Source organism: Ambystoma mexicanum, chromosome 1p (genome assembly GCF_040938575.1).
Source record: "Ambystoma mexicanum isolate Mex_15411 chromosome 1p, UKY_AmexF1_1, whole genome shotgun sequence".
NCBI classification, from domain to species: domain Eukaryota; kingdom Metazoa; phylum Chordata; class Amphibia; order Caudata; family Ambystomatidae; genus Ambystoma; species Ambystoma mexicanum.
The window spans coordinates 112,033,090-112,054,483 of NC_090921.1; the positions used below are offsets into that span (position 1 = coordinate 112,033,090).

Sequence of the window (21,394 nt, forward strand, 5' to 3'; positions counted from 1 at the left end):
TGTGTTATTTTAAACTGTTTGAGATTGTTGGAATACGCATTTCAATTTTAGAAAAAATGGCATGCAAGGGACAAGTGGCTTTTTAAAATACATATCTTGAAATTAATGTGTGATTCTGCCACAGGGGAAAGAAATTGACCAAGAATGAGAAACAGGGAAAATCAATGCAGTCAATGCTGAACTAAAGGGTGTTTTTGACCAATGTGATGTGTGTCACCTGCCCCAGAGGTAACCCTTGTGTCTCCTCTCTCTGCAGCTAAAAGGGGACTGGCAGTACGTGGCCATGGTGGTAGATCGTCTCTTCCTCTGGACCTTCATCATCTTCACCAGCCTGGGCACACTCGCCATCTTCTTGGATGCCAGTTTCCATCACCCACCTGAAGTGCCTTTCCCCTGAGCAGTTGCATCAGCGAGTGCACCCAAAAGATTGAACCCAGCGGGCACCATCAATTTCAGGACATGGCGCCAGAGTTCACCAGTTCTAGAGTGAAGGGGACATTTCCAGCATGAGAATCAACAGCTGCCGGAGGGGCACCCAGAAGAACATTGCACATGACGGCACCTGGGGGCTTCCAGCCCCACTCTACCAGTTTGTCAGTCACATCTGTGGTGGGGGATCCCTATATAGAGGCTGACCTAGACTTAAGCAAGTGGTGTGCAAGCAGAAACAATGATGTTTATTTAAAATAAATGGAAAAAATTACACTTGTAATCTACTAGATTTTGGATACAATCTTTCGAGATATGAAAAGCCTGAGCGAAGTCAGTGCTTTCATATAAGCTCCGGGGCATTACCAGACAGGTAATGCCACCCATCCAAGTGTTCTATAGCTGTTAGCACCCTGGCACATTGTACCGGGGTACTAATAGTTTATTTTTCTCTAATTGTATGTAAACCGTTTCTCAACACGAGAAAAAAAAAACAAAAAACATGGCTGCCATTGATCAGGCAGAAGGGACTACACGTATTCATGTGGCGGAGATGCGCTGTGAACAATACTGTTCACGGCGCTAGTGAGGGAAAGAGCAGCGCAGGTAAGTGCAGTGGGGGTAGGGTGGGAGAGGATATGCGGAAGAGCAGGGTGGGGGAAGGGTTTGGGGACTGAGGGGGAGCGCACTTACCTTCATTCCCGTCGAGGGAAGATGGCAGCCTCCTGCTCTGAGGAGGCTCGGAGCGGGTTCTTTCCTGGTGTGGTAAAGATCCTTTTCTGAGCCTCCTCACTGGCTGGGAGGCTGCCAAAACCCTCTCGCCGGGTACTAATTGTGTTTCATGTTGCTTACTAACATCTTAAATAAAAGTTTAAAACAAAGTAGAAATTTGTCACAAGAAAGGTGTCTGGAATGACACAGAAACATACATGGAAATAGGCCTAGACTTTAACCAGATTGATATTAGCCACATTCTTGCTCTTTTACTAAAGACAACATCTCTGCTATTCAAGAAAACAGCCTTGTCAAGCACACCTGCAATGGATACCATATATCAGAGGCCACTGAGAAATCACAGGTTTCACATATTGTTCTCCAGAAAAATAAATGCAATTGGTCAACCAATGGTGCAATACTTGCAACTTCACAACAATGATCAATATTATCCATACTGCCCTATGTTGATGTTGAAAGAGCCTTAGTACAGCAGTAGCATTTTATCGCTTAATCAGTTTGGGATGGTCCTTCTTTCTAAATGCCAGGACTCCTACACCTCTGCACTGAAATGTTGGCTTCATACGCAGTAGCAATTGCCTCTTTTATCTAGCCAGGTCATCTGGTTGGGCACCACAGTTCAGGAGCCATCGTTGGATTAGTGGAATGTCTTTGGGGAAAACGTGTAGTGTGGTGCCTGGCTTCTTGTATGTGTAGTGTTGGTACAGTCAATGATGAAAGGTGGCACTTGACTAGCAGATTCTAAATCTGCAATACAATGACAGAAGAATGTTTGTACAGTAGCGAAGCCACACATGCAACAAGGGAAACAGCACTTCAGGCCATGGTCGCAGGGGTTCTTCTACCTGAAGAAATCGTAGGACTGAAAACCACGTAATGCCTAGTCCAAATCCTATGTCTACAGAGGCGCCTGTTCCTCTCCACTGAGGTGTCAAATGCAAGGCCACCAGATTCAGTGATCTCAGGGTTGCCTATTGACATAGAACCGAAACATGAGGTGGAGGACACAGTGGTTTCAGACCGCAAGTTCCTGCCAGAACAGAGTGAGTTGTAATCAGCTGGTGGACCAAGTCAGACAATATTTGCATGCCAGAGAGACTGCCCCATTTTAGCTGTTCTACGTGAGTAGACCAACAGGCTCAGGGAAAGCCCCATGTTCAGTGTTTTCCTTGGAGAGTGGTTTCCTGTACAGTGAGCCCACACATTCTGAGGTAGGGGCCAACCTGCGGTTGGTTGTGCCCCGATGCCTACAGGAGGTTCCTACTGGACTTGGCTCACAACATTTCCTTTGGCAGGTCAATTGACAGTGACCAAGACGGCTGAAAGGCCGTCTGCCAATATTAACTGGCCTCAAAAGGGAGTAACAATAAAAGAGTGTGTCCGGTCCTGTCCTGACATACATCCAGTAAGTAAGGTGAGGTGGCAAATGCACCCTTAATTGCACTATTAGTGGTTGGGTGGTCTTTCCCCACACCACCTCAGAGAATTGGTAGATCGTGGTCCCCATAGACCATGCCACCAGTACCCTGAAGCAGTACCCTCGAGTAGCATGAAAGCCCTGTGGTGGCTAATGCTCAAATTACGATATTCTCTCATGTGGGGTTCCCTAAAGAGGTCATTTCTGGCATGGGCTCCAACTGTGAGAAGAGTGAGGGGTTACTTACGAGTTCTCCATAGCTTTTCACCCACAAGCAAATGTACTTGTAGAGACATTTAACAAGACCCTGAAAGGCCTAATAGGTGGCTTTGAAGAGCACTGGGGGATAAAACTGGATATTCTCCTACCATCTCTTCTTTTGACCTATTGGGAGATGCTAAAGAGCAGAGTATGATTCAGTCCCTTTGAGCTTCTGTTTGGTCATCCCGTTAGGAGTCTCCAATGTCTGGTGCATGAACGATGGGAGGGTAACTCCAGAAGTCCTTCTCACAACACAGTGGACTATGTACTTCGGCTCAGATCTGAAATGTCCAAGAAAAGGGAGCATAGTTCACAAAATATCAAGATCAGACAGAAGTTCATGAAGCCCTGGCATGGTCAGACGGGCACAGTGCCAGAGTACACTCCAGGACAGATGGTCTGGATTATGTAAGCTGCATAACACAGCGCCTTTCACAATAAGTGATCCTGGTTCTATGTGGTACTTGAAAGGATCACTGAGGTTAACTCACTAATTGCTACTAAAGGCCCTGAGGCAGACGCAGAGGGTCTATCATGTTAACAGGCTTAAACCTCATCTCAGCAGAGATCTCTTTGTGCCGGCTCTCATGATTAATGACAAGACACATCTCTTTATTACACGTAGAGTATACAGAGAGGGAGTTCACATCGCTCCAGACCTGACAGAACAGCAATTGCGGGTCTGCCAGTAGCCGCTGGGACAGTTTGCAGGTCTGTTCTCAATTACTTCAGGTAAAATAGATTGGCTCATACATTATATTGACACTGAAAAGTACAATTCACTGGCTGTCTGAAAAGGTGAGGACACCATCAAGAACGAAATCTCAAAGTTGTTGGAATCGGGGGGGGGGGGGGGTTATTGAGCCATCCCACAGCACATGGGATAGTCCTGTGGTGCTGGCAACTGAAAGGTTCAGCATTGGGAAGACTAAATCCCCCTTTCGTGTGGACTACAGACAGCACAATTGTCACCCAGACAGATGCTCACTCTATATCACGTGCAGAGAGCTGATTGCGAGATTAGGCGCTGCAAGGCACATGAGTACCTTTGACCTCACCGCCAGGTACTGGCCGGTCGACCTAACTGACAAAGCAAAGAAGAAATAAGCATTTTCAACACCCGAAGGGCAGTACACTATTATGCCCTTTTGGGCAATACAATGCCCTTGACAACTTTAAGTGGATGGCCAATCAGGTCCCATCTGTGTTAGAGGATTTCAGCATTGCCTAGCTAGATGACTTTGCTGTCTTCAGCCATACCTGGGAAGACCATCTATCTAACCTGAAACATGTGTGTGAAGTCATGCAGAAGGTTGGCTTGACTTTCCAGGCTTCTAAGTGCCAGATAGCACAGGGTACTGTAACTTACTTAGAACTCCAAATCGGTGTCGGTAAGAAACAGCCTTTCCAGGTCAAAGTTCAAGCTGGGATGAATTGGGGCATCCCCACCGTCCAGGTACAGGTTAGAGCCTTCCTGGGGCTCACTGGATACTGCAGGTCTTTTATTAAGGGCATGGTATCATTTCCCTTCCTATGAATGATTTGACATGTGAAAGGTTGCTGAAGAAGATCACTGGAACTCAAGCCTGCAAAACAACTTTTCAGAACGTAAAAGCTGGGTTGTGCAGGGCCTCAGTTTTCAAGATCCCAAAATATTTATTTGTATTTGTTAAACGCACTAAACCAGGAGGCATCAAGGCGCTGGTTACAGGTTACAACAATGGGTTACAGAAATAACAGGTACTTATGACATTCAATCGGCTCATGTGAAGCCCAAGAGGTGGCCAGGGTGGGAGGCTGGTTAGGCACCAAGCAGAGCATAGTAAGGTCCTGCAGTGTTTTCTAAAGGTCCAATAAGATTGTTCAGATCTAAGTTTCTAAGGTAGAGCGGTCCAGCTCTTAGCGGCAGTTACCAGGAAGCTGGTTCTGCCAGATCTGGTTCTTATGAATCTGTGAATGGTCAGCTGGTGGGAGTAGGTGGAGCGGATGGGTCTGGTGGATGAGATTTTGAGAATTTTTGCGAGAGATACTTTGGCACTGTGTTGGAAAGACATGTGTGCGTGATGGCTAGAGATATGAAGATGATGCGCTCCCGGGTGAGGAGCCAATGTGCAGCTCTTCTTGATGTAGATATATGATCACGCTTAGGGGTGTTGAGTGCTGCTCTGAGGGCGTTATATGTGTTAAGAGGTCTCTGCAAATAGGGCATTGCAATAGTCCAGTCTTGAGCCCTTGATGGCTCTAGCAATGTTGATGCAATTTTCCAACATCAGGAATGGTCTGCAGGCGTTGATTAATTTGTAGGTGTGGGCTGCAGAAGAGTCTATTGCGCTGACCTGTCTTGAGAGGTACAGAGTAGCACCCAGGTAGACACCCAAGGTCTTAACGCTACTGGAGACGTGGATGCAGATGCCCTCAATGGTGAAAAATGTGTAGGCCGGGCTGAGATTTGTTGAGGGTGGAGTGGAACCCGACCAGCAGGATTTCTGTTTTTCCGTCGTTAAGCCAGAGACAGTGTGAGGCCATCCAAACCTGGATGGTATGGTAGATAGAGAGAAGATTGTGAGAGTCAGTAGCGTAGATTCCTGTGAGTGGGGGCAAGATCTGTGTCATATAGGTGATTCCTTTGTCATCAAGAAGGTCAAAAAATAGTTTTGTGAAGATATTGTTAAGTGACGAAGAGACGCATGAGCCTTACAGGACACAACACATGACAGGAGCTTGGTAGGCCTGCAGCACTGGATGAAAGCACCCTCATAGTTCTCTCGGAAAGGAAAGATGATAACCAAGAGATGTCGTTAGGTGAGAAGTGTGCTGCTGAGGCCAAGTGTCGACAGAGAATTTGGTGAGCCACAAGGTCAAAGTCTGCTGACAAGTCAAGCAGCAAGAGGAGGGCTGACTTGCTGGCATCTTTGATGCCGTCAAGTTGGATCTTTAGGTCCAGTAAGGCCGATTCAGTGGGAGGGCCCAGGCAGAAGCCAGATTGACATAGGCCCAGGAGATTGTGGGATTCCAGGAAGCTCTGGATCTGACGATATGCAGTGTGGTACACGATTTTTAGCAGGAAGGGAACAGTGGTGATGGGCTGGTAGTTGGTAGGGGCGTTGAGGTCCAAGGTGACCTTTTTTATAGAGGAGGACCCAGGCATTCTTGAGGCTGGAAGGTACAGAACAAGAAGTAAATGAAGAGTTGATCAGGGTAGCGAGGAAAGGAGCAAGGGTTTCAGCGCCAACCTTAATGATGGCTGCTGGACAGATGTAACCCTGGCAGTGGATGGTTTGATAATTTGAATGACCTCTTAAGTCTGAGTTAGTTTTAAAGCAGAAAGGGGGAAGTCAGTTGGGGGCACTTGTGTTCCTGCATAATCAATTATGGTGGTTCTAAAGGCATTATGTTTGCAGGTAATCTTTTTTAGGAGTCAAGTTTAAAGGCATTTTGGATATTGTAGGCAGAGTTTTTCCCCCAGAGGATTGCTTTTTTGTAGGCACTGGCTGTCAGAGAGAAGCTAGCTTTGTGTTGATCAGTGGGTTAAAGTACCACTTTGCCTCAGCCTGATGTTTAAGAAGGTGAATTGTTCAAAGTTCAGGTGAGAACCATGAGTTGTGGTGTAGGACTGCTTTAGATTTCCTCTGCATAAGTGGCACCATCGTGTTGATTGTGTGAGTGATGTTCTATCTATCCACTAGGGTAGCTGTGTCAGCAGCCCTGTGGGAGCCTGGGCTATCTCCTCCAGCAAAGGTTGGATGCAGTCTTTGGTGGTGTTTGTCAAGATTCAACATACTGAAGGAGGAAGGAGGAGGGGGGTACTAAGGGAATGCCGTTTGAGATAGGTAGCAAGAAAGAGATGATATTATGGTTGGTCCAGAGGCAGGGTTGATTGGTTGTAATTGCGATGTTACAATTCATATCTGCAAGCCAATTCAAGATTCAACCTTTGAAGTGTGTGGGGTTGAGGATGTGTTGTGCAAAGCCAAGCTCCATTAGTGAGTTGGCAAAAGAATAGTGCATTGGGGTCATCCTGGTTATTCAATCTGAGGTTAAGGTTGCACAGAAGACAGGTTTTAGATGTAGGTTTAGAGTCAGAGAGAAGATGGAGAATGTCCTCCTCAATGAGAGAATCGAGCCAGAGGCTCGGTAGACCAGGTGGATGTTCACTGTGGAGGTATGAGAGACGTTGAGCTTGGTGGTCAGGAGTTTGCAGGTGGATAAAGTCGTTGCACCGAATTCTCTAAGAGTGAGTGAATCTCTAGCTATGAGAGCTGCTCCGCCGCCTCTAGTGTCCAACCTATCCTTGTGGTAGATGTTGTAGTTAGGAGGTATTGCCAGCGAAAGGGAAGGGCGTGAAGATGCATGCAGCCAAGATTCTGTGATCGCTAATAGGTCGAGATTGTTGCTTGTAATTAGGTCAGCACATTTAAGGTTGAGATAGATCTGGCCGTCACTAAGGTACCTCTAACTTGCAAGGTTGTGGGGGTGGTAATGGCAGCATTCAGGTTGACTAGCAAGTAAGAAGATAGGGTGTCCGAGGTGCCTATTTGGTGCGCCAGGGAAATGTGTCTCAGGAGGTTGCTGGGGGTTCAGGTGGTGGCGAACATGGAAGTAACCATGGGATCCATGTGGGCAACATCAGGTGTGCTGTGCAGCAGTGTGGTGTCTTTGGGGATTTTCAGAGGAGGGTCTGTGGTGAGAATGCCATGACGTGGTGGAGAGGAGTGCAAGCTAGGTTTCGGCTGTAGAGTGTTAGTTTTAGGGAGGTCCTCAGTGTGATGCACTTGAGAGCGCTGTGCTGTTTGACCATTGTTGCTTGGCATTGGGGTTAGGAGCTGGCCACTCGGTGGGGTGCTAGCAGAGGAGATAAGAGTGAGGGTTGTTTTGGAGCAGGGTCTACCTGCATGAGTACATGTGGTGTTGGACTGCATTTCAGCGTGCAACCATCTGTTTGGAGTGAAAAGTTTGTTGCAGTTGATTGCGAAGGGCTTTTGGGGGTGTGACAGACATCGGGGAGTGCATGGTTTGAAGGAGGGATTGTGGCGTGTGCAGGATGATTGGGCGTTTCAAAGATTGATGGTAGCGCAGTTGATGATGGGATTGAGACAAGGGTAGGCAAACATTGTGACATATTCAGATTAACAGTAGCAGGCTGTGAGCATGAACTCACCTTATGGGTAGTTGTTCCAGACAGCCATCCATGGTGGTCCTTCAAGGGGGAGGATGGGCCTTTCCTGTCTGCTTTCTCGGACCTCATCATTTGTAGCCTGGGATGGTCAATCAGCAGCATGGGGAGGCAGGCTGATGGGCAGACAAGACCCTGCTTGACTTGAAACCACAGCAGCATGGCCATGTTAGCAGGGATCCGATGCTCTGTTTCTTCAGGGATGCACCCGGGGGAGGACTGGCAACCAAAATAGGCCCTGGAAATAATGTTCAAATTGGCCCAATATTCCACATATTCACCAAGCCCAGCCCTTTTCGTATGAGAACATTTGGAAATAAAATAGGTTACCACGCAAAAGTGGCCGAGGGTGCAAAGGCCTACTGGGAAATCTCCAGAGTTCCTTATAGGCCCGTCCACCCCTGGATGCACCCAGCAATCTGAAGCTCATGTGAGCTGTGCCTGGGGGTCTGGCACGATGGAGGTGCCTGTGGGAATGCTTGGGACCAGACAGGAACCAAAATCCTTAATCTTCTGCCCACTCGAGAAATCTTATATACCAGGCAGAAAGACGAGGAAGGCGATAATATCTGCAATTTATGTAAGGGTTGCCTTCCCCGGAGTAATTGTCCCAGGTCTCTTGGTAAGAGATCCAATAAGTTATTGCGCTTTGTAGATAGGGACTGGTGGTTGGAAACAGACTGCTTTTGGGAAAGGTTAGCCTCAGGGAATGAAACCCTATTAACAGTGGAAATTGTTGGGCTATTGAAGGACCTGAAGTTGCTTGGTCCTCATTCATGAATCTACTTTGATGGCTAGCATTTCCACAGTTGCTGATTTGATTATGACGAAGTTTAGGAATTTTATTAGTCCCTCCATGTGTTTTGCTTTTAATGATGAATGATTTCTTATGAAGTTTAATTTCAACTTAATTCCATTGAGTTGATGTTTTTGTTGTTGCTTAGGTTGCTTTTTTTGATTATGATTGAACTGTGCAATGTTAGATGTGGTTTTTTTCTGTGTTTTTATTTCTTATTTTTCTTTTTTTTCTTTTCTCTTATTCTTTTCTTGATTCTCAGATTAAGATGCTTTATATTATATGGATTAGAGTGTATGATTTAATGTATTTTGGGAAAGTCTTTGATTTGGACTAATACACAATAAAGACAAAAAAAAAAAAAAATCCTTAAAGGTGGTCCTTCAAGGGGGGCCGGCTCCCTCGGACCTCACCATTTGTGGCTTGGGATGGCCAATCGGCCGCATGGGGAGGCAGACTGATGGGTAGACAAGGCCCTGCTGGAAGTGAAACCGCAGCAGCGGCCATCTAAGCAGGGACCTGATGGTCATTTTCTTCAGGGATGCACCCTGCAATTCGAAGATCGTGTCAGCTGTGCCTGTGCCTGGGGATCTGGCATGATGGCAGTCCCTGTGGGCAGGAATTAATCATACACGCACCTGTGATTTTGGAATTAGAGCAGTATTAGCGAGGGCATCGAACAACCATGCCTTAGCAGGTGCTTGACAAAGCAAGAACAGAAGTGGGCCACAATTGAGAAGGATGCATTTGCGGTTTTTTGAGCAATACCCAAGTTGAAACTGTACATTTTGGGGTACTTTACAATCTAAACTGACCACAGATCTGTCAGTCGGCTGAGGGTCATGCAGGGAGACTGTGTTGGTTGCTGCGTTGGGCTATATCCCTACAGAAACTAAATATTGACATCTAGAATAAACCTGGGTCACAGCACTCCATTGCAGATGGCCTTAATAGGTATTTTCTACCTGAGTATGAGCCTGACTCCTAGACGGGGTAGTGTTCAACCTTTTTGGCAGGGGGCATGTGACAGAATATCTTCTAGTGTGAAAGCCCCAGTTTATTTATTTTTATTATTATATTATGATGCAGGAAATTCTGTTTCTGCAAGGGAGGACTGCTAAACCGACCACTCCTTCTGAATAACCCCATAGCATAGTGCATCCATGTACCTTTGCTGCACAAGTCTCCAGACATCTGCAGCTCCTGCTCTTCAGTAGCAGAGGGCAGGTTCAAATGTCACATGTGCATCCCTGACAGCTGCTGTGACCCAAAGCCAAGCAGACAGAGGAGTATTTTAACTCCTGGCTCTCTGACCTAAATTATAATAATTGGCGGCCTTAATCAGTCTGGTAGCAGTGCAATAAATACATTAAAGCCATGCCTGGTTGTGATAAGAGCACACAATTATGAACGCCATACCAATTTCATATCATGTATGTGTCAGCTATGTGAGCTCAAACTATGTCAGGGCAATGTGTATTCATGGGTATCCTGACTGCCTTCACCCAACCAAGTGCGACAATAGCCAGGATGATTCTTCTTTTGATTCCCAGTGAGTAAGGGTAATGCCTCCATTCAAGGCCCATGGCCTCTCAGTAGGATATCTCCTGGGAGTCAGTGCTTCCAATGCACAACTGACGCAACAAAGCTAAAATCACACCAGGGTGCTACACACTAGAGGGTTCTTGAAATCAGCAGGCATGGCAAAGGAGTGTAGTTAGAGAAACCAGAGAGGAAGGTAAGCTGAGAAGGGGTATCACCTTTTTGGTTTTCCGTCAGGGCTCTCTTCCTTCCTGTCCCATCTAATTGTGGTTGGGGTAGCTACAGTACTGACTGTAACTAAGTATCCATGACTAGTTGCTGCCTCAGGAATTCCATTGCGTTGACTATACTGTTGAACTCGAGTTCCCAGCCCCTTAAGATGAGGTAGCAATATCCTTGAGATGGATGGGGATGCAGAAATTATTCAAACATCAATAATCAAAACGACTCAGGTAGCTGGCAAAAGGATAACTGTTTTAATATCAATTATCTAAAACAGGGAGTACAACGGATATCAGCAGACATCTCATCACGATTTTAATGCATTTCATAAAAAAGCGTGCTTATATAACAGAAAATCGTCATAGGTGACGTTAACCCACGTATTACTAACGTCATCCTACGTGGCAAAATACTAAAACCTAGTGGCAAGTGTGATAGGGTCTACTGAAACATCTAAGTATACGATCTATACTCATTTGGGGCAGTGGAATAAAATGATAGGCTTCTTAACATCAGGTGAGGCAACTATGCCCTCCCCTAAAACAGGTCACTATGAGCGACACTAAATATACAACGTTCTATTGGCTAAATAACTATAAGACCATTGATTGTGCGGTCCTTTTTTCATTGGTTGGCTTCTAACCTCCGTCAGTACCTTCCCACCTACATATAGCAGCACGCAGGCTGAGCGTCCAAGTGCTGGTGAGCTCATCTTAACCATGCTTCCCACCAATTCGCAGAACTATCCATCATCACCTCAGAGGTCTGCTGTCAATTAAGACTTTGAACTTGTCCTTGGGAAGGTTCTTTGTACTAGAGGATTCAGGGGAGTGAAGGCACATTCTGCCCTCGTGTGTAGGTATGACTATCATGCTCATTCAACTTCTTCTACCCACTTGACTGAAGACCACAAAATCGAGCTTCTGTTGTATTAAAATACTATTTTCTAATAGACCACTAATGTCTTTCTTGTTTTTGTCCTGGCCTCCTGAACAGGAGCTTTATTCTTTCACATGATTTGTATCCAATGTCAGCTCACCCCAGCCTGATATGGCATTGGCTTCTTGGCTCATCCAGCCTGGCCTTTCTGAGAATCGCCTGTAATTCACTTGTTTTCTTAACTGTGACATACTGGAAAGGCGGCCTTCCTTCTTTTGCTCAGCTCTGCTATTGTACGCAGTATAAACATCCATTCTATACTGACTCCAATATATTCATATATACATGTTGGCGAATGCCACAATCTATTCACTATAAAGCTAGACTCAGGAATACTTCATCTGCTTGCGTTTCTTTGCATATGTACGTGTGTAAACAGCTTGATATCTTCATCTATCTTGTTAGCATAAGCTTCTTTATCTTGATCCCAAGATGTCACTTATCCTTGATACTTTCTTGATGCCTTTTAAAATTGCCTGTATTCTCTTGTCCCTGCATCTCTTCTATGCACGCCAGCTCTGTTCTGTATGATGTCATCATTCTTCTTGTTCAGTCATTTGTCCTGTTTCTTCTGGAATTACATTCGAACGACCATCGTATTGTCTCGTATGCAGGTATTGCTTTCTCAATGGGAACCTTGCTTGCATGATTCTCATTGGTATCTGTAGTTTTAATGGCTCTGTACGTGTCTCATACTCTGGCTCCCACCATCGAGGCAATATGGTCGAGGTGATTGAGGTGGGGGTACTTGGCTCCTTCTCTACACCCCCCCTCTCCCATCATTCTTCACATCTAAACATCCTTGTCTGAAGAAATGCTTCTTAGGTATCCATATATTTATGGCTTCCTTCAGGCATCCAGCTGATTTCACATACTCATCCTTGTTCCAAGTCTTGAGCATGCACTGTCCACTTGGACTGCAATAGATCCATCTTCCCACATACTTCTTATGCATCTTTGGATACATGAATTTCGTTCCATCAGGTGCATGGATACTAGCCTTCACAAAGTCTCTGATCTCTTCATCTGTCAGATCTCTGGCCTTCCATCCTGATTCAACATCGATCATAGTTTTCATCCCTATGGCTTTCTTTGCTGTCTTCTTGCACTGTGTGATTATTATCTTGATCACACAGAATCCCAGCAATACTAACAAAATCAGGGCTCCAAAGAACTTGAACATGTCTGCCATCCATTGTGGAAACCAAGAAAAGACTGATCCAAACCAGTTATCATCAGCAATGTCTTCTACTTCGTCTATCATCTGTTTGGCTTCTGTCAAGGTTCCATTTTCATCATCGTGAGAAGGTATGAATGTTTGTTTATTTATTTGTTTGTTTGTTTATTTATTTGTAGGGCGCCCTAAACCCTTATGTGTTGTGCAACATGATTCTCCAATTTTTGCACAAACACCTCCATCCATGGCTGTGATCATGTCCAGGACATATCTGTACTAAAGAGTCATCAATCGTATGTCTCTCATCTCTTCTCTTATAGCATTGAACCCCTCTATATTGGTATTGATTGTCTGCAGCAACTCCCATCTGGTAATCTGCAGCCATTTGGTGTTTGCTCCAACCTGGATTCTTGGCATGAATATCAAAGTGAAGACTGACGAAGTCTGGCTGAACAGTCTCTATGTTCATACGGGATGGAGTCAAAGGCCTCTATTGACTTGGCAGATAAATAATTCTCCCTCATCATTCGATTTATCAGCTCCACTGACCTTTTCTTCCTTAGGTGAGCATCTGCTTTCAGGAAACGGTCAATATTGAAATCACTTTTCGGAATCACCAACGCAGGAACATGAACATTCACCAAGGTGCATATTCCTCCCCAGTCTGCGGGTAGTCTCATATAAGCTTTGACTCCACAGGCCCAATAGCGATCCATGATCACTGCTGTTACAAGATTTATCTTTGGTCCATCAAAGATCCGACTACAGTTTTGATTCTCTCAGACTTTTCTTGTTCCATTGGGCCTCATTACAAGTTCAGTAGTAGCCTTGCCGGTAAAACCGGCAGGCTGCCACCAAACTTGCAAATATTTCCGACACCCGCCAATGGGGAAATACATGGCCATTACAGCCCTTGCGGATCCTGTATTTCCCCATTGCCAGGCGCTGGAAAGCATTACTCGCCATTCCAAATTTGAGCCCCATAGGGCTCAATGGGAATGAGGAGGCCGGATGCACCGACATGGTCTGCTCGCGGGTGCCGTTCCGCCCGTCAGGTCAGACCTGGCAGGAGAAAAGTCACCCACGAGCAGAACTCGTAGTTTGCCCGTCCGGTAACAACATTACCAGCAAGCTTACCGGTAGCGTTGTTATCGGACCGGCAAACTTGGAATGAGGCCCACTGTTCTGAAGCACAGCTTTGAACTTTCCAAAGGAAATATCTGCAAGGGGCCTCCTCTGTCTTCGACCGAGGTCAACAGTTTAGCAAGTCTCGGCCACAATAGTTTGCACAGCTCCTGTGCATTCCAAACAGTTGATTCAGGACAATCATATATCATCCAGGCTCTACAGATAACCACTCCTTCTTCCCATCCATTAGGTGATAACACTGATCCCCAAATCTGCATTGTGCCCCTTTTCTTCCAATGTCGGATGTCTTCTTCAGTTTTTCCAGAACTCTCAAGTCTTTTGTTTACTTCCCATCTGATTCCAGCTCCTTTCACTTAAGGCTTTTCATATCTGATCACGTGATTCTTGGTATGAGCTCTGCCTCTTGTGTTTGTGTCTTGCACATAGTCATCTTCATCTGGATCTGTCCATTCAGTTGCCCATTTGAGATAGGCATCTCGACCCATAAACTGGGCTCTTGTTCTACAGAGTGCTATGTGTGACAGACAATGTGCTGTCTGGACATCTATTTCAATAGCTATGAAGATCTTAGATTTCCCCATGCTGTAAGGCAGGAGTGCACACACAAAGCATTCCTCCTTCGAAGTCCTCCTTCCCACTTTCTTCATATGCTGATACCAAATGTTATTCCCCAAATGTGCTGTACTGTCCAGGTAATCATTTAGCTCGTGATCATCCTCCCTAGCACTTCTCATGGATCGTGTTCTTTTCTCACAAGCTTCTTTAACCATCTTATGTAACATGGCAGCATAGTTCTTCTTTACTAGACCACATATAGACTTCGTGATCTGCCATGATGCCATGACAAAGTTGCTACTGATGCCGATGCTGCCCATCTTTACTTTTAAGGAAGGAAAAAATAATCTTTAATGGGGCAACATCATGCACTACTTCTGGAGTCGGCTCGAAAAAGTTCCTCAATCATCTTCAGCAGGCTGACTACACAATAATGAACTCAAATTCCCAATGGATGCCACAAATTGGCCTCCGACCAGATGACATGAAGATCTCCTTTCAACATGAAACAAAAGTTCCCCAATCAGTAGACCTTTGAATCTTCTTTTTCGCAAGCCTCATTCAGTTCTCAGCGTTCTCTCAGAGTATTGACTTGGATAATGATGTCTCTCAGCATTTCATTGAGCGCTGCATTGTTTCTCAGGTCTCTCTAGAAAGTTCGGACGTCGGTTTGTCTCCCAACAAGATGTGGACATTCCTCTATCTGAGTCAAATAACGTCATAGAACATCCCATTACTGTACTGGCAGCCTTCTCAATGGCGAAGGCGGTGGCTGCCAAAGATTATTTGCACGGGAAGTGACCCCTCATTACTGGGTCCAAAATCTCACTGTAATATGCAAGGGACTTTCATATTACATATTTCATATTTCAGTGCGCCCTTGTGTCTTCTCTTCATGATGCCACTTTACATCTGTCAGACTTAACTTATAGTTCTTCTATGTCCAGTGGTGTCTGCATACTTCCTTCTACTATATCAGTTGGAGGGATATATTCGGTACGGTTGTCTGAGCGCATAACGTCTCTCAAATCTTCAATGTGGTATTGGCATGACACCCGGTAACAGGCAGTGTCTTCTTGTTGCTTTTCCAATATGACGGAGGTGAGGGGCTGGGGTTTAATGACTATACATCTGACTCGCTACAACCAGTTTGGAGTACTGCGCTCCACCTCACTGCCATAGGGGCGCAAGCTGTCAGTGGCAGGTCCTTGCTGTTGACCTAAAGAAACTGAACATTAAGGACACCACTTATTGGAAAGAGAGAAGTTGAAAGCTAAGCTTTCGTATGTTTTCGATCTCCTACAGTTACATGGGAAAAGGCCATGGAGTTAAATACCACATTTCAGTATCTGACGAATCACGATTATATGAGCGGTCCCACTGCTTAGATCCTAGAGATGTGGAGGCAGTTCCAACCAATCATGAGGGCCTATGTAATAATGGACTATACATTGTCACAGAATCCTAGCCGCTGCTGTTATTCTGCTATTATTTGTATTATATGTAGAGGTAATTCAAGGTGTGCCTCCTTGATAAGGAGCAACCAATTTATTTATTTATTTATTAGGCGCCAAAAGGGCGGCACAGAAACACAAGGACATAGTGAAGACAGGACAAAACAAAAGGACCTCGGCGGGTCAGAAATGCCTAGGTGAAAAGGTGGGTTTTCAGGAGTTTTCTAAAGCACAACAAATTGGCTTCTTTCCGAAATCCAAGTGGAATAGCATTCCAGTGTTGAGTAGATAGAACAGGGAAGGATCTTCCCAGGCCCCTGCTCTTTTTAACTCTAGGCACCATGAGCAACTCATTGGTGCTGTAGTGGAGGTGCCTCAGTGGGGTGTATGGAGTGAATTGTTCCTTCAGATATTTAGGAGTATTACCAAAAACACATTTGTGTGGCATAGTAACGGCCTTGAAACTTATCCTGGCTATGACCGGTAGCCAATTTAGCTCCTTGCGAGCATTGGATATGTTGTCTATTTTGGATAGGTCAAACCCAAAACGAACAGCATCATTTTGTACAATCTGCAGTAGGTTAACGCTGTGGGATGATGCCCCCAGTATCAGTGTGTTGCAGTAGTCCAGGTGCGGTAGTATAAATGCCCTGGCTAGGGTAGCCCGTTTTCTTTGGGAGAGAAAGGATTTCTCATGTCTCAATACTTTGAGGTGGTAGTATGAGCCATGAATGATCCTTTCAACATGAGCGGAAGAATTCACATCTGCGTTCATGTGGACAACGAGAGTTTTCACTTTATTCTGAATAGGTATGGCATGGTGGGGGGGGTGGCTTGGCGGCCATGCGAGCGTGAGCAAATTCTAGGAGCTCCCGAGAGATCTGGCCTTAGATCCTGAAAGCTGGTTATACAGGACAGCAATAATTAAAGAGGCGAGGAGGAGCCCGAAGGTCTGGAGACCAGAGGCTCGAAATTCCGAAGAGAATCGGAGAGAATTGTGGCCGGGAAGGAGTCCGAGGCAAGCAGGAGGCCATTACACAAAAGGGTGGGCGCGGCCCGCCGAACGGACGGTTCTGCCTTGAGGAAGTAGAGTAGCGGACAGAAGCGTCACAAGGCTGGGTGCTGGAGTGCAGGTCGCTGGCGCGGGAGAGGGGAGCTGTGGACACCAGAGATGTCCCGGCAAGAGACCAGACGACCGGACACCACCTCGAGGCAGCCGAGGACAGCTCACCCCGCAGAGGACAAGAGACGAGGTGACAGCCCACTAAGCCGTGCAGGGACTGGCATGGAGTGCTGACGGCTGTGGCAGGGGTCGACAGCGATAGGCAGCAGAGGAGCAGCAGTCCCAGTTGGGCACCTGCATCGCCGAAGGAGAAGGAGGAGAACACACGGAGGGCAAGCCGGCACCCACGCCTAGTGAGGCGGGTGGGCACCAAAAGACATTGGGCGCGACACGGAAGCTCCGCTGATTGGAACCTGCATGGCCGGAGAATGCCACAGGACCAAGAGCCATGGAGGAAGGCCCGACCTGAGGTGCACAAGCACAACAAAAGCAGCAGGCCCACGGGGTGCCCGGAGGAGCATACTGCAACGGAGGAGCACACCTCAATGACCCGGTGAGTGCAGCCCCCCCAGTGCGGACCCAGACGCAGGCTGCACAGACACCCAAGTCGGGGGAGGGAGGGCCCCCTAAAAGCAGGGAGTAGCGAGTCGGCCGCAGGCAGGCACCTGGAACAGTGCAAACAGCAGTGGAGCCCAACCTATATTAAGCGACACAGTGGAGCGGGGGCCCTAACAGCGGGAGAAAAAAAAAAGGAAGGACGGTCCCATACTAACGGGCACAACCCACCCGATAATAGGAAGCAGGCAGCCACCCCAGCAGAGCACCAGAAACTGACTAACAAGACCGGAAAAACAGTGATAACTAGGTCGAGCAAAGCAGGAAATTAAAAATAAAAGAGACTATCGGCTCTGGCACCAGTGAGTGAAACACAGGAGAGAGGTTTCATAGACAGCCCCAACACCGCCGAAAGTCACCACTAACCAGAAGCCCACGCTGAATACAAGGGGACTCTTGACCTGTAGCATAAGGAGGCAGGGCAAGCATGGTGTATAACCCTTCAAACAAACACTGGTCCTAAGGAGGAAGAGCACTAGCCAGCGGAGAGTGAGAACCCCAGAGTCGCTACACATCAGAGACCCATCCTGTCAGCCGGGAAAGAAAGGGGAGCAAGACAAAAATGTCAAGGGATGCCCAGAAAACCGATAAGCTGGCCTCGACATTAGGGACAGAAGATTGCAACGCCAGCTCGGAAAAGACCCTGCGGGGACGCAATCGGACTGCCCGAGGCTACGAGGGGAAAGCCCAGGCACCCTGGTAATACAAGACAAGGGATGCCACCAACTCAGAAGCATAAGGGGATCTGCGTGTGGGGATGCTCCCCCTGCACAAACATTAACAAGAACTGCAACATAACAGTGCTGACGTCACCACCGGGGTAAAGGGCAAAACAAGGAGAGATAGGCCACATTGAATACAATATACGTGGGAGACCACAACTCATTGAAAAGCCAAAAAGAAAAAGCATCTGAGGGGGCACTAACCCCACAAACACAGGATGCAGGGAAGGCACACAGAAGCAGCACAAACAAAAGGGCCTCAAAGAGGGCAGCACTGGGACGGAAGCGGCCCGTCAGGGGGAGAGTGCGCCAGCAGCAGAAGAGAGACAGTTCAGAGACATAACACCTGCGCTGAAGACTGAAGAAGAGGGGACCCCGACATAAAGACATGCCTGACAAACAGAAAGGAGGCAAAGGGAGGCCATCTAGCATGGGGTCATTTGCCCGCAAAAATGAGAATTCGCAGCCCGAAGCAGCAGAGGCGGCCGCAGCCACGTCAAACCCCAGGCAAGCGGAAATCAGACAAGTAGAAGGCAGCATTGTGGAGGCCATAGAAGCACTGGAGGCATCGATAGAGGGCAAGCTAGATGCGCTGATAGTAGATGTGGGACTGCTCAGACAAAACAGAAGGAATTTAGCGGAGAGAGTGACAACGCTGGAACAACAGGTGCAGAGCAACACAGCGAACGTGACTGCCTCCCAATCCCAAATGTCAGAGGTACTGGATAGGATCCACACGCTGGAAGACAGAGCTGAAGATGCAGAAGGGAGAGCTCAACGCAACAATGTGCGCAAAGTGGGGCTGCCAGAAGGGGAGGAAGTCAGAGATCCCACAAACTACATAGAGAACCAGCTGCTTCAGGAAGTAGGAGCAGGGAACTTATCCCAGGGTTTCGCAGTGGAGAGGGCGCATAGAGCTTTAACCAGGAGACCCCGCCCAGGAGCACCCCCAAGACCTATGATTGTGAAGATCATGAACTTCAAAGACAAGGAGAAGATCCTGCCATTTTCAAGAGAGGGCTGGGTAATAATGATAAATAGCACCAGAGTAACCATCTACCCGGACTACACAGCACTTCTGCAAAGACAACGGGCACAATCCTGGCCGACCAAGGAGCGTCTACGAACGGTGGGTGTGAAATTCATGCTCTTATACCCGTCCAAACTAAAAGTGTTGCACAATGGGAGGTCACATATCTTTGAGACTACAGCTGACACCCAAGAGTGGATGGACCAGCAGGGTATCCCACAGCCAAGAGAATGGAATGGGAGAAACATGGACGCACCCCAGTGAAGTATGGAGCGGAACGGCGAACAGGCACATCTAACAGGGACATAGACTAACTGCCTGACGGGCGGGAACTTGCACAATCTTCGAGCAAGCTGCCGGATGCCACAAAACCTTACCAGAAAAATGGTACCTGAGGACGTACCCAGACGGAACATGAAGAAGCAAAACAAACAGCACAGCAGCTGTATAAGAGACCTCAGCCAGCAGTCTTAAAATGGGAGCTCACAGTTCCCGTGAGCGGACCGCCAAGAACCACTGGAGAGACCCCAAGGTGGATGGAGTTTGAGGTGTCCATTTTAAGGCACGCGCCGCAAAATGTGCGCCCATGGAAAGGAGGACTGCACCTGGAATGCGGCAGAGCCCGAGCAGAGGGAGGGTGGCTGGGCGTTTGTTTGTAGTTGTATTAGTTGGGGGGTTAGGTTTGTTAAGGGACGGCATGAGAGGAGGAAGACACATCAAACGACAAAAGCATGGCAGAGGCACAGAGGAAGAGCAAGCAGAGCTACGACCAAATACAGGAAATCAGAGTGGTGCACCAGGAAAGAGGGCCTGCAAAGACCAGATGTTAGAAATGGCAGGGCTAGTTAGGTTTGGAGATACCACGACTAGAGGAGGAAGCTCTGTACAACAAAAACACAGCTGGGGGAAAAGAGAGATATCGATTCCCGGAAGCACCGCACACTAGAAGGATAATGGCACGCAAGCCCATGGGAACGAACGGGCCACAACGAACACATGGGCCAGGAGGCACTAAATATAGTCACATGGAACGTCAGAGGACTAAACGCCTACGTCAAGAGGCTGAGGAGGGTCTACACCTGGCTGAATAGGGCAAAGATCTGCATCACAATGCTACAGGAAACACACCTGACAGCCGAAAAGCAAGCTAAGGTAGCCAAGAAATGGGGGGGTCAGATGTACAGTTCAACGTACTCTAACTATGCAAGAGGGGTGGTGACATGGATTGCCTCAGGGACCTCGTTCCAAATCATAAACCAAGAAAAGGATGCAGAGGGCAGGGCCCTGATCATACACGGAATGCTGGAGAACCAGGAGGTGTGCCTGGTGAATACATACGCCCCAACCACAATGCAACAGACTTTTTTAGGACTCTTCTGCCCCGGCTGGCCCCATACAGGGACGCAATGATTATCTGGGCCGACGATTTCAACTGCACATTAGAACCCCTACTGGACAGGTCGGACAACAAACACAAGAAACCAGCACCGCCGGCGAGAGCACTACGGAAGATATTGGAGCAGCTTGGGCTAGAAGACGTCTGGAGAAAGGTACACAAGGGCGAAAGGGGATACACGCACTACAGTGCCCCGCATGGGATATTCACTCAAATAGATTACTTGTTTATGGGCAAAGAGATACTGGGAGAATTCACTGGGGCACACATTCACGCACAAACACTGTCTGACCATGCCCGTTAGGAGTGGCTTGGGCACACACATACAGGAGAGCCCTCATACCCACATGAAGACTGAGGGCGGAGGTATTGTTGGAGGGGAAATTCCAAGAGTATATCCAGAGCATGATAGGCGACTATTTCGAGCACAATGCGTGGAGTCTGGATAGCACCAGAACGGTTTGGGAGGCCGTCAAGGTGGTGGTCAGAGAAACGCGAATGGGTAGGACGGGTGGCCTCAGAGGAGAGATTTTGGCCAAACTAGGGGGAGTAGAGAAGGAGATCGAAAAAGCACAAGCACGGGCAGGCGAAATGGGAGGAGAACTGGAAGATCTCACTATCCTGAGGTAACAGTGTATAGCAATCTGGGAGAGGCTGGGAAACTGGATTATGGGAGGTACATACGGAGGTTACACGCAGAGGGAGATAAGCCCAGCAGG

At 47.3% G+C, this 21,394-nt stretch overlaps 1 protein-coding gene across 2 annotated transcripts in view; it reads left to right on the plus strand.

Annotated features, from left to right (window-relative positions):
* CHRNB1 (cholinergic receptor nicotinic beta 1 subunit) overlaps nucleotides 1-712 on the plus strand; it is a 189,530-nt gene extending 188,818 nt beyond the window's left edge. The window contains exon 11 of one of the 2 annotated variants that reach the window (XM_069644480.1): nucleotides 257-712. In XM_069644480.1, coding sequence (XP_069500581.1) covers nucleotides 257-397 — 141 coding nt within the window. In that variant the 3' untranslated portion in view covers nucleotides 398-712. The remainder of the gene's footprint in view (nucleotides 1-256) is intronic. The other variant, XM_069644489.1, reaches the window with a different exon arrangement.
* The last annotated feature ends 20,682 nt before the right edge of the window (nucleotides 713-21,394 follow it).